At 47.3% G+C, this 19,558-nt stretch overlaps 1 protein-coding gene across 1 annotated transcript; it reads left to right on the top strand.

Annotated features, from left to right (window-relative positions):
• The first annotated feature begins 1,875 nt into the window (after positions 1–1,875).
• Positions 1,876–18,112, top strand: LOC308592000 (interleukin-36 alpha-like). Its single transcript, XM_081203249.1, has 7 exons — positions 1,876–2,755; positions 5,095–5,140; positions 7,948–7,987; positions 12,885–13,047; positions 14,568–14,744; positions 16,900–17,039; positions 17,726–18,112. Exons 2-7 carry the CDS (start codon positions 5,103–5,105, stop codon positions 17,930–17,932), a joined length of 765 nt encoding a protein of 254 aa, XP_081059375.1. The 5' UTR covers positions 1,876–2,755; positions 5,095–5,102; the 3' UTR covers positions 17,933–18,112.
• The last annotated feature ends 1,446 nt before the right edge of the window (positions 18,113–19,558 follow it).

Genomic DNA, 19,558 nt, shown 5'->3' with positions numbered 1-19,558 from the left:
GAGTCGTAATCTGGGGAACCGGGTTCGCTTCCCCACTCCTCCACATGAAGTCTCTCAGCCCCACTCACCTCACAGACTGCTTGTTGTGGGGGAGGAAGGGAAAGGAGAATGTTAGCCGCTTTGAGACTCCTTCGGGTAGTGATAAAGCGGGATATCAAACCCAAACTCTTCTTCTTCTTCTACACTCCAAGAGGGTCCCATTTTCCCCATTGGATTCAAACTGTCAGCCCAAATTGACCTTTCACCACCACTCCTCCAGTTTGCTGCATTTGACAGACTGACACCTCTTTTCCTTGATCATGCCACAGCCAACTGAAATCCTAAAACTTCTATCTAACAAAAACTCTGAGTTCAGGGAGGGGCTCCCCCCCCAACTGTTTGCAGGTTGGCACAGAGTCTTTGATTTGCTGATAGCTCAACTTTCTGTCTTTCCCCCCTACTAATAGCCCATCTTTCATGAGATCTTTTGAACACAGGGAGATGAAAGTCTGACTTCCAGTTTAACTTTCCAAGCACTGATTAAATTCTAACATTTACTAAGTCCAGGAATGATGGGTGTCTTGCACCCACATATGCTGGCACCCACAAACTCATAACAATATTAAACCTGGACACATGAATTTTTATCATTTAGAATCAAAACTTACTAAGAATCCCTGAGTTTCTTTCATGTTTCCCACCATAATGAAAAATATTTTTGTGGGTTTTCAATTCTAACCTTGGAACAATATGTTGTCTTTCTTGCTTTTTAAATAATTGCTTTTTCCATGTCTTCCCCCCGCCTTTTTTCAAACAAGGAACTAAACTACTATTTTCTTAGATAGATCTAAAAGATAGAAAAACCCAATGGGGTGTCCAAGGGAGCCTCTGACAACATAAAATAACAAGGAAGTGAGTCACAGGAAGTGCTAGATGCTTATGCTGGAATTTTGCTTCGTATGACCAAAATAAGAACATAAAAAGAGACTTGACCCGTCAAGTCCAGCATCCTGTATCCACAGTGGCCAATCAGATGGCCCTGAAGAAGGAAGCATGGCAGCCGTTGGGATGTCGTCATTGCTTCTGCTCAGTCCTGCAGCTCTTCCCTTGCCCTTGAACCTTGGAAGGATCCTGACCTCAGACTCTGTGCTTGCATCCAGCACTTCCTGCTATTAGCCCAAATACAGAGCTTATTCATTTCTTCATTGCACTTATATCCCACCTTTGTTCTCCTCCTCACCATTTTATCCTCGCAGCAACCCTGTGACATAGGCTAGGCTGAGAGACTGTGGCTGGCCCAAGGTCATCCAGTGAGCTCCATGGCCAAGTGGGGACTCGAATCCTGGTCTCCCAGGTCCTAATCTGACACTTTAACCCAGGAGTCAGCAATCTTTTTCAGCAGGTCCACCGTCCCTCAGACCATGTGGTGGGCTGGACTATATTGGGCGGGGGGATGAACGAATTTCTATGCCCCACAAATAACCCAGAGATGCATTTTAAATAAAAGGACACATTCCACTCGTGTAAAAACACGCTGATTCCCGGACCGTCCGCGGGCCGGATTGAGAAGGCGATTGGGCTGTATCCAGCCCCCAGGCCTTAGGTTGCCTACCCCTGCTTTTAACCACTGCACTGGCTTTTCCTTGTACCCAAATATGTAAGAGCTGTTGAGCTGTGTCATCCTGTAACTGTTCACTCAGAAGTAAACTATGTTCCGTCATAAATAATAAGGAAAGCCCCCCAGCCTCAGTTCTCCAAGCTGTGAAATGGGAGGCATGAAGGAGATGCCCTTTCAATGAAATAGAAGGGGATATCTAGAACTAAACACATAGGAAAAAAATTCCACACCAATGTCAAACATAGTTAATTAATTAATATCAGAAGGCTGCAAAGTAATACAATTGTGTTTAAATTATCCTGTACCTTATTATTCCAGGAAATAATAAAAAGACCTATTTATCAATAAGGGCATTATCTAGTTGCCTGCCCTCTCTGTTTCTCACCATGTAAGCAAGCTTAACCATGCATACAGAGTCCCACATTTTTGTTCTCCATTCTTTCGTGGACAGTGTCCTCATTACTGCCCCCCAGTTTTGACAAATAATAACTCTGACAGCAGTTAAGAGTTCATAGAATAATGGGGTCAAAGATACTGTGTTAATTCCCTGTCCTCTATTAGCACAGTTTCTTTAACATATCCAAATTGTAAAATTAGAAGATTCACAGGTATAGCCAGTTATTCCTTCAATTTCCACTGCAATATCTTTCCAAAATTTTCTGATTTGGGAACATCTCCAGAATATCCGCTCTGTCCCAGCATTTGCAGCTTTCATACCTATAGAGCTAAAAACTGAAAGCATACATTTGGTATTTGCAAAAAAAAATAGGATAATAATTCTGGGCTTGTGCTCTTGAGAAGCAGAGAAAAGCTTGGCTTGGGGGACAGATTCTGCATCTTGGATCAAATGTTCAGCCAGATGGTTTGTATTGTAGAGAAACCAGGCCAGAGGCCACGAACTCTCCAAGATCTGATCCCTGGAAGGAAGGAGCTGGTCTTCCTCAAGGGTGGAGCCAAGATAGTTCCCCACCCCACGCAAAAGACTTTCCAGCCTTGCAGGCAATCAAAAGTAGATTGCACAATCCGAGCTTGACAGCAGGTTCGTAGAAAAGGCAGAGGTGGAAATTCCAGGCTCAAGCCCCACCTTCTCCATGCTATAAATTTGGACAGAGAACCAGAGCAGAAGAGCAGCAAGCAGCCTTGGATCGAGAACCACAGGTAAGGATGCCTCCATAGATTCTGTAATGTGTATGAGTTACTCGTGCGTAAACTGCCGCCTTTCTAGGCTTAATTGCCTTGGTTAAACCGTTCTGACTGCACAGCCCATCTCCGCGTGGCTGCCTCAGTCGCTAGCAGAATCTGTCTGTGGGCGTTTCTTAAACCTTTTCCAGCATAGAAGCTGTCTGACTCCTAGTCGCCTCCTCCTCTCACTGCGCGGGAGTCTTCTGCGCAGGGAGGACGTGGGTAGTGGAGGACCTGTGCTCTCCTCACTGATGTCCAGAGAAGAATCCCGGAGCTCTCCCTCCGCTTCCCCCATTTGCCCCCCTTTATCCCTGGTGTTGCGCTGATTTCCTTCCTCCTCTACTGAGCTGCTTCTCCCCCTGGTGCTGGGTCCTTCGCCAGCATCATCTGGGAGCCTCCCCTTCGCCTCTCGTTCTGATGTCAGTTCCCTGACAGATTCCCCTCCCACCTGGTTCCTGGTCACCGGCATCCTCCTCTCTTGGTGGCTCTGCTGAGAAGATGATGGATGGGCAGACTTCCTTTGGAGAGGATACCCAAGCTCACCTTTGCAGCCAAATCCTGAATCCCTTTCCTCTCCACCCTGCAGCCCCTTCCACCCAGATTGCCAGAGCTTTCCCCCAGCCAATTGGGGTTGCCAAGAGAAGCTTCCAGGAAATGGTCGTGTCTTTCAGATACTGGCAGGTTGCCGCTCAAGAGGCAATATGGCGTAGTGGTTAGAGCAGAGTTTACAAACTGTGTGTTGGCGTCTCGCGCAAACGCTCCGCGTGCTCCTCCTGGGGCTGGAAAGGGGTTTGTTTAACCTCTGGTTTGCTAGGAAAACTCAATTACTGTGTCGTGAAATAATGCATGTCTAAAAAGTGTGTCACCATTATGAAAAGTTTGGAAAGGTCTGGGTTAGTGTGACGGAATAGGAGCTGGGTTCAAATCCTTCCACACAGCCATGAATGAAGCTTGCTGGGTGGTGAATTTGGGCCAACCGCTACCTCTCAACCCAACCTACCTTACAAGACTGTTGTTGTGGGGATTAAATGAGGGGGGATGAACCATGTACGCCACCTTGAGCTCTTTTGAGAAAAAGGAGGGATATATAATAGCAATAAATAAGAGTCTAAGGCAGGGGTAGGCAATCTAAGGCCTGTGGGCTGGATGCGGCCCAATCGCCTTCTCAGTCTGGCCCATGGATGGTGCGGGAATCAGCGTGTTTTTACATGAGTAGAATGTGTCCTTTTATTTAAAATGCATCTCTGGGTTATTGTGGGGTCTGCCTGGTGTTTTTACATGAGTAGAATATGTCCTTTTATTTAAAATGCATCTCTGGGTTCTTTGTGGGGCATAGGAATTCGTTCATTTTTTTTCTTCTTCTCAAAATATAGTCCAGCCCCCCACAAGGTCTGAGGAACAGTGGACTGGCCCCCTGCTGAAAAAGTTTGCTGACCCCTGACCTACAATATAGGATCTATGTTTACCAATAAATCATTGGAAAATACTTACTAGATTTTTGGTTTTATTAATCTATCTAAGGATTTGTTTTTCACTGAGTAGTGAACAACTTGCAGCAACAAAACAATTGTTCTGGCCCTGAGCTGTGGTATGTCCAAGGCCCAGCTGGCATGAGTTCCCATATTTTGAAGAGCAAAAAGGAGGACCCTATAATGACTCTCATTTTAAATACCCCTACTCTATGTAGGCTATAAAAGGGACGCGGGTGGCGCTGTGGGTTAAACCACAGAGCCTAGGACTTGCTGATCAGAAGATTGGCAGTTCGAATCCCCGCAACGGGGTGAGCTCCCATTGCTCGGTCCCTGCTCCTGCCAACCTAGCAGTTCGAAAGCACCTCAAAGTGCAAGTAGATCAGTAGGTACCGCTCCAGCGGGAAGGTAAAGGGCGTTTCCGTGCGCTGCTCTGGTTCGCCAGAAGCGGCTTAGTCATGCTGGCCACATGACCCGGAAGCTGTACGCCGGCTCCCTCGGCCAATAAAGCGAGATGAGCGCTGCAACCCCAGAGTCATCCACGACTGGACCTAACAGTCAGGGGTCCCTTTACCTTTATGTAGGCTATAGAAGCTGTGGTATATTGCTATGGGGGGGGGGCAGGAGGAGAGAAGAGGAAATCAAGCCTTCAACCACCAGTTATGTCTATGTCCCAACCAGAAAGTATAACCAGAGACATTTCAGCAAATTTAAAAAATCCACCTGGACAGAAATTTTACCCCTGAAAAAGTGGACGTGTCCTGGAAAAAGGGGGTGTAAGGGAACCCTATTCAAGGGGGGAGCCTGTGGCTGGTGGAGCTCATCCTTGTACTTTTCCCTTTCCAGACACAACAATGGCCAGAGTCCCGGACGTGTTGCTGAGAGACATCAGGTGAGCATCTTCCCCGCTTTCCTTGCTGGGTCATCTGCACTCCTGGTACAGTGGTATCTCAGGTTACATACGCTTCAGGTTACATATGGTTCAGGTTACAGACTCCGCTAACTCAGAAATAGTGCTTCAGGTTAAGAACTTTGCTTCAGGATGACAATAGAAATCGGGCTCCAGCGGCATGGCAGCAGCAGGAGGCCCCATTAGCTAAAGTGGTGCTTCAGGTTAAGAACAGTTTCAGGTTAAGAACGGACCTCCGGAACGAATTAAGTACTTAACCTGAGGTACCACTGTATCTGCTTATGCAGAGGCAGAAGCAGGGTGGGGTGTGGGTGGGTGGCCCCATAGGAAGTCATGGAGCACCCCACACATAGCCCATGAACCTGTGGTGGGGTGTGATGGGTGGCCCCATAGGAAGTCATGGAGCACCCCACACATAGCCCATGAACCTCATCATTGCTCCTCAGCAGGGCCTGTCTCAGGGCTGACCCACTTGCTGCCTGGAGAAGATGCTCAAAAACACCACAGCTCTGCACGCAACTTGGGTGGCTGTAAAAGAGGAGTAGGGTTGTCAATGGCTACTAGCCACTGTCAGAGGCTGCGCTCTGCCTTCCCAGCTGAAGGTCGCAATGCTCCTGGATGCCAGTCGCTGGCAAACTGCTGACCAGAGAGGGCTCTTGCGCTCCAAACCTGCTTGCAGGTTTCCCATAATGGGAACTACAACTAATCCAGAATGCGGCAGCTAGACTGGTGACTGGGGGTGGCCGCCATGACCACATAACACTGGTCTTGAAAGACCTACCTTGGCTCCTAGTACGTTTCTGAGCACAATTCCAAGTGTTGGTGCTGACCTTTAAAGCCCTAAACGGCCTCGGTCCTGTATACCTGAAGGAGCGCCTCCACCCCCATCAGTGCCCGGACACTGAGGTCCAGCGCCAAGGGCCTTCTGGCGGTTCCCTCACTGCGAGAAGCCAAATTACAGGGAACCAGGCAGAAGGCCTTCTCGGTAGTGGCACCCACCCTGTGGAATGCCCTCCTACCAGATGTCAAAGAGAACAACTACCAGACTTTTAGAAGACATCTGAAGGCAGCCCTCTTTAGGAAAGCTTTTAATGTTTGATGCATCACAGTATTTTAATATTTTATTGAAAGCCGCCCAGAGTGGCTGGGGAAGCCCAGTCAGATGGGCGAGGTATAAATAATAATATTATTATTATTATAACGGGCACCTGGTTGGCCACTGTAAGAACAGAGTGCTGGACCAAATGGACCATTGGCCTGATCCAGCAGACACTTCTGATTTTCTTACACAGAAGCCAAATCTACCAGCAGCTGAATCTTGCCTCCATGCCAGCAATGGGATCACATCCTGCACCAACCTTGAGGGTCAGGGGCTTGTGACAGAGACTCAGTCCAGGCACCCACGGCTCAGATCCCCAAGGAAACAGCGCAGAGCAGAGGCAGAGCAAGGCATTGCCTCAGGCGGAAGATGCTGGAGGGCCGAGCAGCTATGAATGCCATGCAGATGCCAGCTTGCTGCCCTCAGATATGGGGGAGGACGGTGCTCCATCACTATCATTTGAGGTTCAGCTGTAGCTCCAGGCGGTTTCCATATTGTCCTTTGCCTTAAGCAACTAAATCTCTCAGCCTGGCCCTGACCTTGGGAGGAACAGCCTCCCTTGCCTTCCAGCAGTTGCCGCCTGAGACAGTTCCCGCCTCCCTCTGCCAATCTTCATTTGTACATTGCTTTGAGGGTTGTTGTTTTTTAACATTCACGCGGGTGGCGCTGTGGGTTAAACCACAGAGCCTAGGACTTACCGATCAGAAGGTCGGCGGTTTGAATCCCCGCCACGGGCTGAGCTCCCGTTGCTCAGTCACAGCTCCTGCCCACCTAGCAGTTCGAAAGCACGTCAAAAGTGCAAGAAGATAAATAGGTACCGCTCCAGCGGGAAAGTAAACGGCGTTTCCGTGCGCTGCTCTGGTTCGCCAGAAGCGGCTTACTCATGCTGGCCACATGACCCGGAAGCTGTACACCGGCTCCCTCGGCCAATAAAGCGAGATGAGCGCTTCAACCCCAGAGTTGGCCACAACTGGACCTAATGGTCAGGGGTCCCTTTACCTTTACCTATTGTATAAATGCTATGAAACTGGAAGGCCTTGCTTGACCCCGTCACTGCCGTCTATTTTTCTGCCCCAAACCAAAGTCTGTTCTCCCATTGCGGGATTCCTGGGTACCCCTCTGAGGAGTGCCACCGTCTCTGGCATCTTCCCACCCCAACCGGTGCTGCAAGGCCCCAGGGCAGCCTTTTGCCTTCCTAGCCCTGCTGTCGCCTGGATGGGAAGAGTCACCAGCTGGCCAGGGCAGTGGTGGGCATTACCACCACTTTTTTTCCTTTGTCCTTCTGTGATGGAACTCCTATTTGGGGACTTCCCTGGCTTTTTTCTGGCCCACGTAGGACCAGTCTGGATAGTTGGCCTTGGTGAAGACCTGACATTTTCATCCCCAAAAAAGTTTTTGATTTGAGTCTCCACTGAAATGAGGCTGTATTTTAATTGTAATGTTTTGATGTTTTAATGTTGTATTTTAATCTTGTTTTTAAGTTGTATTTCAATCAATTTGTTTTTATATCGGGTGTTAGCAGCCCTGAGCCCGGTCTTGGCTGGGGAGGGCAGGGTATAAATTATTATTATTATTATTATTATTATTATTATTATTATTATTATTATTATTATGTCCTATCCTTAAGGGTCTGCTAGCTCAGAATCCAAACTCTCTTCTTCACCTCCTTCCCAACCCCCTTCCCTTCTAGTGAGGAAGAGATGGAGATGGAGTTCTCATTCGGCAACGAGGTAAGACGCCTTCAGCATTTTGGGGGGTGGGAGGGAAAAACCCCATAACACAGCTCACCCCCCCCCATTCGGCTCCCACTTGAGAAGAGGGGTGGCTTGCAAGGCTATCAGAGTGGCTTCAGTGGTACCCAGAGGGCAGGGAAGGCTTGGGGCTCAGCCCAGGAATTCACCCTTCCAGGCAGAGAGCCGTAGGCCAAGGTGTTTTTCACCTGGCATTTAAGCACAGTGCCACAGTTAGGCTCAGTGCCATTGTTGGGGAGGGACACAGCCCCAGATCTTTTCCGCCAGGCCCCCAGGCCACCTGCTCTTCCTCCCTCTACCCTCCCCTATGAAAAACACTGTTCAGAATAGCAGCGTGAATGGGCTGTCGATGAAGATAACACAATGAAATTTTCTTTTCTTTTCAATATAATTTTTATTGAATTTTACACAATTTTTCCAACACAAGATGACAAATCCTTGGCTGTTGTAGCCTAGGACTTCCATCAACCTCTTCTAATGGTTTTCTGAATTCCTTTCCAATTACCAATTTTTTTCGCTCCATAAGACGCACCTGACCACTTTTTTACATTCCCACCACATACGGTAAAACGTGCCCTCTTTTTCTTCACATTTCCAACATGTATTACCGTATTTGTTTTATAGATTTTGGCTAGTTTCACCAGTGTTATATACCATCTGTACACCATTTTCATTATATTTTCTTTTAATGCACTGCAGGCAGTAAAGTTTATTCCTTCTCTCCATAACCTCCCCCAATTGTCTATTGGTATAGGTAAAGGTAAAAGGACCCCTGACCATTTAGGTCCAGTCGTGGCTGACTCTGGGGTTGCGGCACTCATCTCGCTTTATTGGCCGAGGGAGCCGGCATACAGTCAGGTGGCCAGCATGACTAAGCTGCTTCTGGCGAACCAGAGCAGCACACAGAAACGCCATTTACCTTCTCGCCAAAGCAGTACCTATTTATCTACTTGCACTTTGACGTGCTTTCGAACTGCTAGGTTTGCAGGAGCAGGGAAACCGGAGCAGAGCATGGAAACACCGTTTACCTTCCCACCAGAGTGGTACCTATTTATCTTTGGGGAGCTCACCGCATCACAGGGATTCGAACCGCCGACCTTCTGATCGGCAAGTCCTAGGCTCTGTGGTTTAACCCACAGCGCCACCTGCGTCTATTGGTATATTATGCCCTATATCTTTAGCCCAATGTATCATTACTACAACGAACATTTCTAAACAGCAACAATTAATAACTGCACCTTTATTCAAAACCCAGTTGGAACGGTTTAGCTGAATTAATTTAACAGAACTGATGAACTTGATCTGGTGATACCAGCTTTGCAAAGTCTGATATACCTCCAGTGCCCCCTGCTGCCTGCTTACCTTTTAGCATTCTGCCCCCCAGCGAATCCCACTGCCCCACACTGCTCTGAGGGAACAAATAAAGAGGGGGGGTCCACATCTGTGGTGACCTGCTGCTGCTACTGCTGCTGCTGCAGTGCTTACAAAAAGAAAAACCTGGATATTCTGCAACCTGAAGAAAGGCTAACAATAGAATAATAATAATAATAAAATAATAATACATTTTTATTTTTACCCCACCCTTCCTGGTTCAAAAACCGGGCTCAGGGCAGCTAACAACAAATTTAAAACACTTAATTGTAAAAGCAGCATAAAATACAGTATAAAAACATGAATAACAATAAAATTCAAAAGGCAGACATCAATTTAGGGGAAATAAGCATTAGATAATCCCCAGGGCTAGCTGGCTGAATTGGTCCTACTTGGGCCAGTGAGGAGGAGGCCTGGGGAGAATTAGCTGTGGGGTCTCAGAGAGGGTAATCTTCATAAAAGGGGAGGGGGAGGGAAGAGAAGGGAAACAAAAGATCAGGCTGAAATCAAATTAAATGCCAGATGGAATAGCTCTGTCTTATAGGCCTGACGGAAAGAGGTTAAATCCTGAAGGGCCCTAGTCTCATGGGACAGAGCATCCCACCACGTCGGAGCCATCACTGAAAAGGCCCTGGCCCTCACTCCCCGCGATGGAGTGAGCTCCCCTTGCTTGGTCCCTGCTCCTGCCAACCTAGCAGTTTGAAAGCATGTCAAAGTGCAAGTAGATAAATAGGTACCGCTCCTGCAGGAAGGTAAACAGCGTTTGCGCGCGCTGCTCTGGTTCGCCAGAAGCGGTTTAGTCATGTACGCCGGCTCCCTTAGCCAATAAAGCGAGATGAGCGCCGCAACCCCAGAGTTGGCCACGACTGCACCTAATGGTCAGGGGTCCCTTTACCTTTTTAGCATATCTCCTCTTAGTCATCTTCTCTCCAAACTTAAACATATTCAACTCCCTCAAGAGTTCCTCATAAGGAAGGAAGAGGGATTGACCTGGTTTCTTCTGAAGTTCTGGCCTAGGATGTTACTTCTGCTCCTCTGATAAGGCTGTAGCTTAGTTATCTGGTTGTAACTGCTCTTTACGTACTTAATTTCTACGCATGTGTAAAGCTAAGGCTGAGAGATGCCTCTCTATACGCTTGTGTAAAGTAAATGCCTTGCGGACTCCACCTTTGTGTGTTCCCCAGCGGCGGCTGTAGTTCCGGCCGAGCAAAGCTGCCTAAAACGTTACAGCTGGGTCTGGTTAGAATTACAGAGTTGGAAGGGACACTGCAGTGGTCATCCAGCCCAACCCCCTGCAATGTAGGGATCACACAAAAAAAGCATTCCTGTTAGATGGCTGCCCAACCTCTGTTCAAAAACCTCCAATGAAGGAAGGTCCACCACCATCCACTGTGGAACAGCTCTTGCCACCAGAAAGTTATTCTGAATGTTTAATTGGAATCTCTTTTCTTGTAACGGAAAGACAGTGTGGTGCAATGGTTAGGACCCTCGTATCTACAGGACCACCTCTCCCGGTATGCCCCACAGAGGACCTTAAGGTCCAAAAATAGCAACACCCTAGAGGTCCCTAAGGAAGTCAGATTAGCCTCAACCAGAGCCAGGGCCTTTTCAACATTGGCTCCAGCCTGGTGGAATGCTCTGTCTCATGAGACCAGGGCCCTGCGGGATCTGAGTTCTTTCCGCAGGGCCTGTAAGACAGAGTTGTTCCACCTGGCCTTTGGCTTGGAATTAACTTGATCCCCTCCCCCTCTCTCCTTTTTCCTTTCTCCTTCTGTGATGGAACTCCTATTTGGGGACTTCCCTGGCTTTTTTCTGGCCCAGTCTGGATAGTTGGCCTTAGTGAAGATTTGACGTTTTCATCCCCAAAAAGTTTTTGATTTGAGTTTCTACTGAAATGAGGCTGCATTTTAATGTTGTTTTTAATCTTGTTTTTAAGTTGTATTTCATTCAATTGTTTTTATACCTGGTGTTAGCCACCCTGAGCCCGGTCTTGGCTGGGGAGGGCGGGGTATAAAAATTATTATTATTATTATTATTATTATTATTATTATTATTATTATTATTATTATTATAGTGTTTGATCTGAAAGAGGAGGGTTCAAATCCCCACTTGGCCATGAAACTCTCTAGGTAACCTTGGGCCAGTCACCGCCTCTCAGCCTACGTCACAGAGTTGTTGCAGAGATTAAATAAGGAAAAAAGAGATATAAATGCAGTAAACAACAACAGCATTAGTCATTTGAAGAAAATCCACTCCCCCCACCACCACCCCCCATGAGCCAGTAAAAAGGCCTGAGCATTCTTTTTTAAAAAAACAAAACATTATTGATTGTCCCCAAAAAATTAAACAAACATAAATGTCAACCGTATTTAAATCAATCTTAGTGACATTGTTAAGTGACTGCCTCATATCCCCTAGTTGAATTTCAGTGCATATCATTTTAACAGTTTTCCAAAACCAAATTTTCTCATAAAATTAACTTAATCGCTTAACATCTTTCTTTCTTTCTGTTTTAGCATTAAACATATTAATTCCTAACATTACATATTTAAATCCTAAGTCTATCTGATATTTGCAAGCTTTTCCAATTAAATTAACTTAACATATTTAAAGTTTGACCAAACTGCGGGAGGCAGTGGAAGACAGGAGTGCCTGGCGTGCTCTGGTCCATGGGGTCACGAAGAGTCGGACACGACTAAACGACTAAACAACAACAACATATTTAACTAAATAGTCTTTGCATTTCATCCATTCCTCCTGATACTCCTCCTCCTCCTGGTCATGGACTCTTCCAGTCAGGTCAGCTAGCTCCAAAAAATCCATCATCTTCATCTGCCATTCCTCCACTGTTGGAATTTCTTGTGTTTTCCAATTCTTAGCTAACAAAATTATTGCTGCAATTGTGGCATAAAAAAACAAATTTGACATCTTTCTTGAGCAATTCCAAACCTGTCGCCGTATTTTTCGCTCTATAAGACGCACCAGACCACAAGACGCACCTAGTTTTTGGAGGAGAAAAACAAAAAAATGTATATTCTGAATCTCAGAAGCCAGAACAGCAAGAGGGATCGCTGCGCAGTGAAAGCAGCAATCCCTTTTGCTGTTCTGGCTTCTGTGATAGCTGCGCAGCCTGCATTCGCTCCATAAGATGCACACACACATTTCCCCTTACTTTTTAGGAGGGAAAAAGTGAGTCTTATAGAGCAAAAGATACGGTATTCCAAGAAGGGCTTGAGCATTCTTATCAGCAGCAGACAACAGCAGCAACCACTTCCTTCCCTCGGGTGCCTGAGAGCCAAGCCCTTAGCTGGGTGCAATGGGAGAAGGCGGAAGAGAAGGGGCGAGTGCAGGGTGCACTTGGAGGGAGCGGCAGGAGGTCTCATCAGAATGAGCCAGAGCCCGTGAGGAAGGTGCTGCTCCCTTGAGCTCTTTCCATAAGGGGAAACCTTGCGCTGTTTGTTCCAGGGCCCCGTTCTGACTATTCCAGCTGATTTCCCCCCTATAGATCTCCTTCTACCAGTCTGTCCAGCACGCAGGTATCCTTTCCGTTCTAGAAGATGCCGCAACCAAGCCCAGCAGGCAGCCACCGAGACGGAGAAGGCCCAGCCACAGCAGGCTGTTCACAGATGCCGACCTGAGTGCGATGCTGACCAGCAACTTGGTGGAAGGTACTAAGCTCCCTCTATTCAGCCCGTCCCAGTTTTGAGTGGCGAGGAGGTCCAAAGGATGGCAGTGCTCTAAAAGCGGATTGGATGTCCTCATGAAGGAGGAGGAAGCCATTGACAGCTACTAGCCACTACGGCCGGACTCTGGCTCCACAGTTGGAGGCAGCAGTGCTTCTGAATGTCTGTTGCTGGAAACCACAGGAGGGGAGAGGGTCCTTGTGGTCAAATCCTGCTTGCTGGTTTTCTACAGGGATTTGGGTGGCCCTTGTGAGAACAGGAAGCTGGACTTAGACGGTCCATTGGGCTGATCCAGCAAGCTCTGCTCATGTTCTTTTTTTAATCTATATATATAAATTTTTATTAGTTTTTTAACATACCATTTTCAACAGTAATAAAACATACTTTTACATCTTATACAATTTTTTGACTTCCATCAATCCTGTCTGAAAATTTTCCAATCTAATCTCTTAGTATACATTTCTTATTTCCCCTATTACATTTAATACTCATAACCAATATCTCTATTCTTTATCTAATTTGTAATGTTTCATATATTTCTCCTTACAAAGCTTCTTGTAATCCTACTAGCGTAATTGGTTGATTACAATTGCTCTTCAAATAGTTCATATACTTCTTCCAATCTTCTGTAAATCTCTGTTCCCACAGGTTTCAAATCCTTCCTGTCATTTTGTCCAGTTCTGCATAATCCATTAATTTCGTCTGCCATTCTTCTTTCGTCAGAATTTCTTCTTGCTTCCATTTCTGGGCTAGCAATACTCTTGCTGCTGTTGTTGTATATAAAAACAGTTTAACATCTTGCCTATTAATATCCTGACCTATAATACCAAGTAAAAATGCTTCTGGGTTTTTAAAAAAGGTATATTTCAACATCTTTTTTATCTCGTTATATATCATTTCCCAGAAGTTCTTTACTTTCTTACACTCCCACCATATATGCTAAAATGTTCCTTCTGGCTCTGCTTATGTTCTTATACAAGTTCCCACATGGCCATGAGGCTCGCTGGGTGACATTAGCCCCACCTAATGCGGGTGGCGCTGTGGGTTAAACCACAGAGCCTAGGACGTGCCGATCAGAAGGTCAGTGGTTCGAATCCCCGCAACGGGGTGAGCTTCCGTTGCTCGGTCCCTGCTCCTGCCAACCTAGCAGTTCGAAAGCACGTCAAAGTGCAAGTAGATAAATAGGTAGCACTCCGGCGGGAAGGTAAATGGCGTTTCCGTGCGCTGCAACCCCAGAGTCAGTCACGACTGGACCTAATGGTCAGGAGTCCCTTTACCTTTACCTTTAACCTACCTCACAGGGAAACATGAGCTAGCAGAGAACCATGTGTACCAATATGAGGTCTTTAGGGGATGAAGATGTGTTAAGATTGGGAGAATATTGCTTCCACCAGAAGGAGCGTCGAGAGGATTGCTCTGGAAGGGTTGTAGCAAGAGCTTCCAAGTCTTGCTGACCTTCCCCTTGTGCTGACCATAATGCTCCCTGTTCCCTCTTGCATGTCCAGGTCCATCCTCCTTTGCTGAAGCCAGCCTTGTGTCTTCAGGGCCTCCTTCTGCTTACACCTATGACAAGGTGCAAAGGTGGACCATCCAAGATCTGGACAACAAGTGCTTTTTCCTGGAGGGGACCCCAGGGCAGCCCAAGCTCCTTGCCTTGCACTTACAAGTCAACGACAAGCCAGGTAAGGAATCATGTAAGTGTAGAGCTGGAAGGGACACGCCGGGGTCATCCAGTCCAACCCCCTGCAAAGCTAAATAATCTCTCACTGGTGGCCATCCAACCTCTGCTTTAAAATCTCCAATGAAGGAGAATCTGCCACCTTCTGAGGGAGTCCAGTTGCACTGTGCAATGGCTCTTACCAGCAGAAAGTTCTTCCTAACATTTACTCAGAATCTCCTTCCTTGCCATTTCAACCCATTGGTCTGGGTTCTGCCCTCTGAAGCAGCAGAAGACGAAGCTGGCTCCATCTTCTGTGGGACAGCCCTTCAGATATTTGAAAGTGCCAGCACGCCACCTCTCCATCTTCCCTCATACACCAGCCTCCCTCCTTTCTCCTGCCAAGCACCACTGTAGGGCGGGTTATTGATGCTCCAAGGCATCTGGAGGGTGCCAGGGTGTGGCAGACTGGCCAATGCCCATGCTAGGTCTGCCTCCAATGGTCTCCAACAGTTTGGTCAATGAAAGATAGGGAAACAATAAGAGGGTCTTTTCTGTGCTAGCTCCCAGTTTGTGGCATGCCCAGCCTCCTCATGGCATATATTTCGATGTCAGGGCAAGGTACATCTTTTTGCAGGCGGAGGGCGAGATCAGAACATCCCTGGCATCTAATGCTTATGTATCAGGTCAGAGGTCAGCAAACTTTTTCAGCAGGGGGCCGGTCCACTGTCCCTCAGACCTTGTGGAAATGAACAAATTCCTATGCCCCACAAATAACCCAGAGATGCATTTTAAATACAGTGGTACCTTGGTTTACATACGCTTCAGGATACATACGCTTCAGGTTACAGACTCCGCTAACCCAGAAATATTACTTTGCTTCAGGATGAGAACAGAAATTGTGCTCCGGCAGCGACAGCAGGAGGCCCCATTAGCTAAAGTGGTGCTTCAGGTTAAGAACAGTTTCAGGTTAAGAACGGACCTCCGGAACGAAGTACTTAACCCGAGGTACCACTGTACAGTCATATCTCGGGATGAATACGCTTCAGCTTAAATATTTTCGGGTTGCGCTCCGTGGCAACCCGGAAGTAATGGAGCTCATTACTTCTGGGTTTTGCCGCATGCGCAGAGGCTCAAAATGAAGTCATGCGTGTAAGTGGCGTAATGCGACCCGCGCAGACCCACAGGATGCGAATGGGCATCCAAGACGGATCCTGTTCACATCCAGAGGTAGCACTGTAAAAGCACACATTCTACCAGGCAGGCCCCACAAATAACCCAGAGATGCATTTTAAATAAAAGAACACATTCTACTCATGTAAAAACACGCTGATTCCCAGACCGTCCGCGGGCCAGATTTAGAAGGTGATTGGGCCTTATTCGGCCCCCGAACCTTAGTTTGCCTACCCATGCATTAAGGTAAAGGGACCCCAGACCATTAGGTCCAGTCGTGACTGACTCTGGGGTTGCGGCGCTCATCTCGCTTTATTGGCCGAGGGAGCCGGCGTACAGCTTCTGGGTCACGTGGCCAGCATGACTAAGCCGCTTCTGGCAAACCAGAGTGAACAGAAATGCCGTTTACCTTCCCGCTGGAGCAGTACCCATTTATCTACTTGCATTTTGATGTGCTTTCAAACTGCTAGGTTGGCAGGGGCAGGGACAGAGCAACGAGAGCTCACCCCGTCGTGGGGATTCGAACCGCTGACCTTCCTATCGGCAAGTCTAGGCTCTGTGGTTTAACCCACAGTGCCCTTACCCATGCATTAGGTGGTTCAAATGTACCAAGTTGCATGGGACCCACTATGAAATTTATAAATGTTCATAAATAAAATGAAAGAGGGGAAATCTAGCGCCAAGTAGGACTTCCTTCTTGAGCTGTGAAAGTCTGCTGACCTGGGTCACATGAAAAAGTATCCCAAGAGAGCAATACGGCCTGCTTGTCATTTTAAGGGGTGCAGACGTTTCAGCAGGGAATCGGTGAGGACATCAGCTAGGGGCAGAGGCAGGAGACCAGAAACCCACCCTGTGCCTGATCTATGATTCTGTGTACTGGAAGTGCACACCCAGGAGCAGGGGGCTTGGGGAGTCATAGCCAAAGCTCAAGCCCCTCCCTCTGCAAGGGTTCTGGACCTTGAGCTCATTAGAACTGAGGCAGGATTTGCCCTTTGGTTTCTTCCTAGTGGAACTGGACCTGCGTTTCTATCGTTCACCGCTGGGCAGCGATGCCACATCTGGGCAGCTGGTCGCTCTGGACATTGTCGACAGCAAGCTGTACTTGACGTGCGTCAAGGAGGGAGATGGCTGCCGCCTGCAGCTGGAGGTGAGTAGAGTAGTGAGTAGGAGGTGAGCAGTAGGGCTCCAGCGCCCCCCACAAAATGCATGGGGCTACTCAGCATAGCTGTCTACCGTCCCTTATTTGGCGGGAAACTCCCTTATCCCAGTGCTGTGTCCCGCTGCTGTCCCTTATTGATGATGTCCCTTAAATTTCCCGGGTTTCAAAGGAAGCAGCTCCTCTCCCTCCCTCCCTCCCAGCCAGGGAGGAGGGAGGCTCCAACTGTGCTTCTTGGCTGGGTTGCTCACCCAATAAGGAGTCGAAGAACGACTGGGGGGTGGAGCTTGCATGCCTTGTGCCGATCAAATCGGCCGCATTGCCTGGGGACTCAGCTTTGCTCAGCGCTTCCCAGCGGAGAGGTGCCGGTGGTTTTCCTTGCTGCATCCCCTTTGCCGGGTTGCTGCGCTGTGGGAACCACCGCTTGAGGCTTCTGGTTGGCTGCTGGTTGGGCTTTCTGCCTTTGGCTCGGAGGGGCTCAGAAGTTGAACATACCTGTGCTTGGAAAATCCCTTATTTTGGTTGCTGATCCCTTATTTTCGAGGCTGCTGGTCCCTTATTTTCAAATCTGTAAGTTGACAGCTATGCTCCTCAGGCAGCTCTGTGTGGCCCCCAAGACTCTGGCTGTGTATTCTGGGGAGTGTGGCAACCCGCTGACCGCTCTCCCTTTCCTCTAGGAAGCGGAGAAGCCCCTGAAGGAAATCTCCGGAGACAACCAGAAGTACCTCTTTTATTACAAGCCCACCAGCCCAGTGAGCGAAACCTTCACTTTCCAGTCCCTGGTCTGTCCCGGGTGGTACATGGCCACCCCAAACGATAACGGCTACGTGCAGATGCACAACGTCATCGGAGAACGTTTCTACACCGACTTTCATTTATTTTAATAACCATTCATGTTTTCAGCCACAGTGGTCTGTTGGTTGGTTGGTTGGTTATCTTTTTAGGCTGCCTGAATTTCTCAGGGGCCACGTATGTACCACGTACAGAAATCCCAATTCCTGTGCTTGCATGTTATACTATTTATTTATTTATTTGTATATTTAGTTATTTATTTAGTTAGTTATTTATTTCATAAAATTTATACACTGCTTGATTGTTAAAAAAAAACTCTCGGAGCAGTTTTTGTCAACATGTTTTTTATCATGTATATACTGTATATGGAAATGTTGCATTTATTTATTTGTTTATTCATTCATTCAATCATTCACTTGCTTATTTATTTATTTATTAGCATTGACCTACTTGAACATTTTGATACTTACTGGATGGAATTTTTTTATTTTGTTCCGACCCCATGTTTCAATAGCTCAGTCGGTAAAGCATGAGACTCTTAATCTCAGGGCTGAGGGTTCGAGACCCACGTTGGGGAACTAGATTCCTGCATTGCAGGGGGTTGGACTAGATGACCCTTGGGGTCCCTTCCAACTCTACAATTCTATGATTCTATGATTCTATGACTACAGCAGACCAACACGGCTACACAACATTCACCTACACAGTTTCCAAATTCCAAAAGGATATCATAGATGACAATTCTAAATTGTTAAAGAAGGCATATAATATCCTGTTGGAATGGGAAACAAAAGGTGAGGAAGTTAAAGCAGTAATGATTAAGTGGGCACAAGATATAGGTCACAACATACAATTAAACAACTGGATAAGGCTTTGGAAAGTGAACTTGAAGTTTATGGATTGTATATTGCTGAAAGAGAACCACCGTATTTTTTGCTCTATAAGGCTCACTTTTTCCCTCCTAAAAAGTAAGGGGAAATGTGTGTGTGCATCTTATGGAGCGAATGCAGGCTGCACAGCTATCCCAGAAGCCAGAACAGCAAGAGGGATTGCTGCTTTCACTGTGCAGCGATCCCTCTTGCTGTTCTGGCTTCTAAGATTCAGAATATATTTTTTTCTTGTTTTCCTCCTCCAAAAACTAGGTGCATCTTGTGGTCTGGTGCGTCTTATAGAATGAAAAATACGGTATATGAAAATGATGTATAGGTGCTAAAGGTAAAGGGACCCCTGACTGTTAGGTCCAGTCATGGATGACTCTTTGGTTGTGGCGCTCATCTCGCTTTACTGGCCAAGGGAGCCGGCGTTTGTCCACAGACAGCTTCCGGGTTATGTGGCCAGCATGACTAAGCCGCTTCTGGCAAACCAGAGCAGCGCACGGAAACACCGTTTACCTTCCCGCCGGAGCGGTACCTATTTATCTACTTGCACTTTGACGTGCTTTCGAACTGCTAGGTGGGCAGGAGCTGGGACCGAGCAATGGGACCTTCTGATTGGCAAGCCCAAGGCTCAGTGGTTTAGACCACAGCGCCACCCGCATCCTTTGTACAGTGGTGCCCCGCAAGACGAATGCCTCGCAAGACGAAAAACTCGCTAGATGAAAGGGTTTTCCGTTTTTGCATTGCTTCGCTAGACGAATTTCCCTATGGGCTTGCTTCGCAAGACGAAAACGTCTTGCGCTTTTTTTAAAAAGCCGCTTGAAGAGGCGCAGTTGTGACGGA

This window comes from Podarcis bocagei, assembly GCF_964188305.1.
Source record: "Podarcis bocagei genome assembly, chromosome: 7".
In the NCBI taxonomy this organism is placed as follows: domain Eukaryota; kingdom Metazoa; phylum Chordata; class Lepidosauria; order Squamata; family Lacertidae; genus Podarcis; species Podarcis bocagei.
This window is presented reverse-complemented; position numbering and strand designations above follow the sequence as displayed.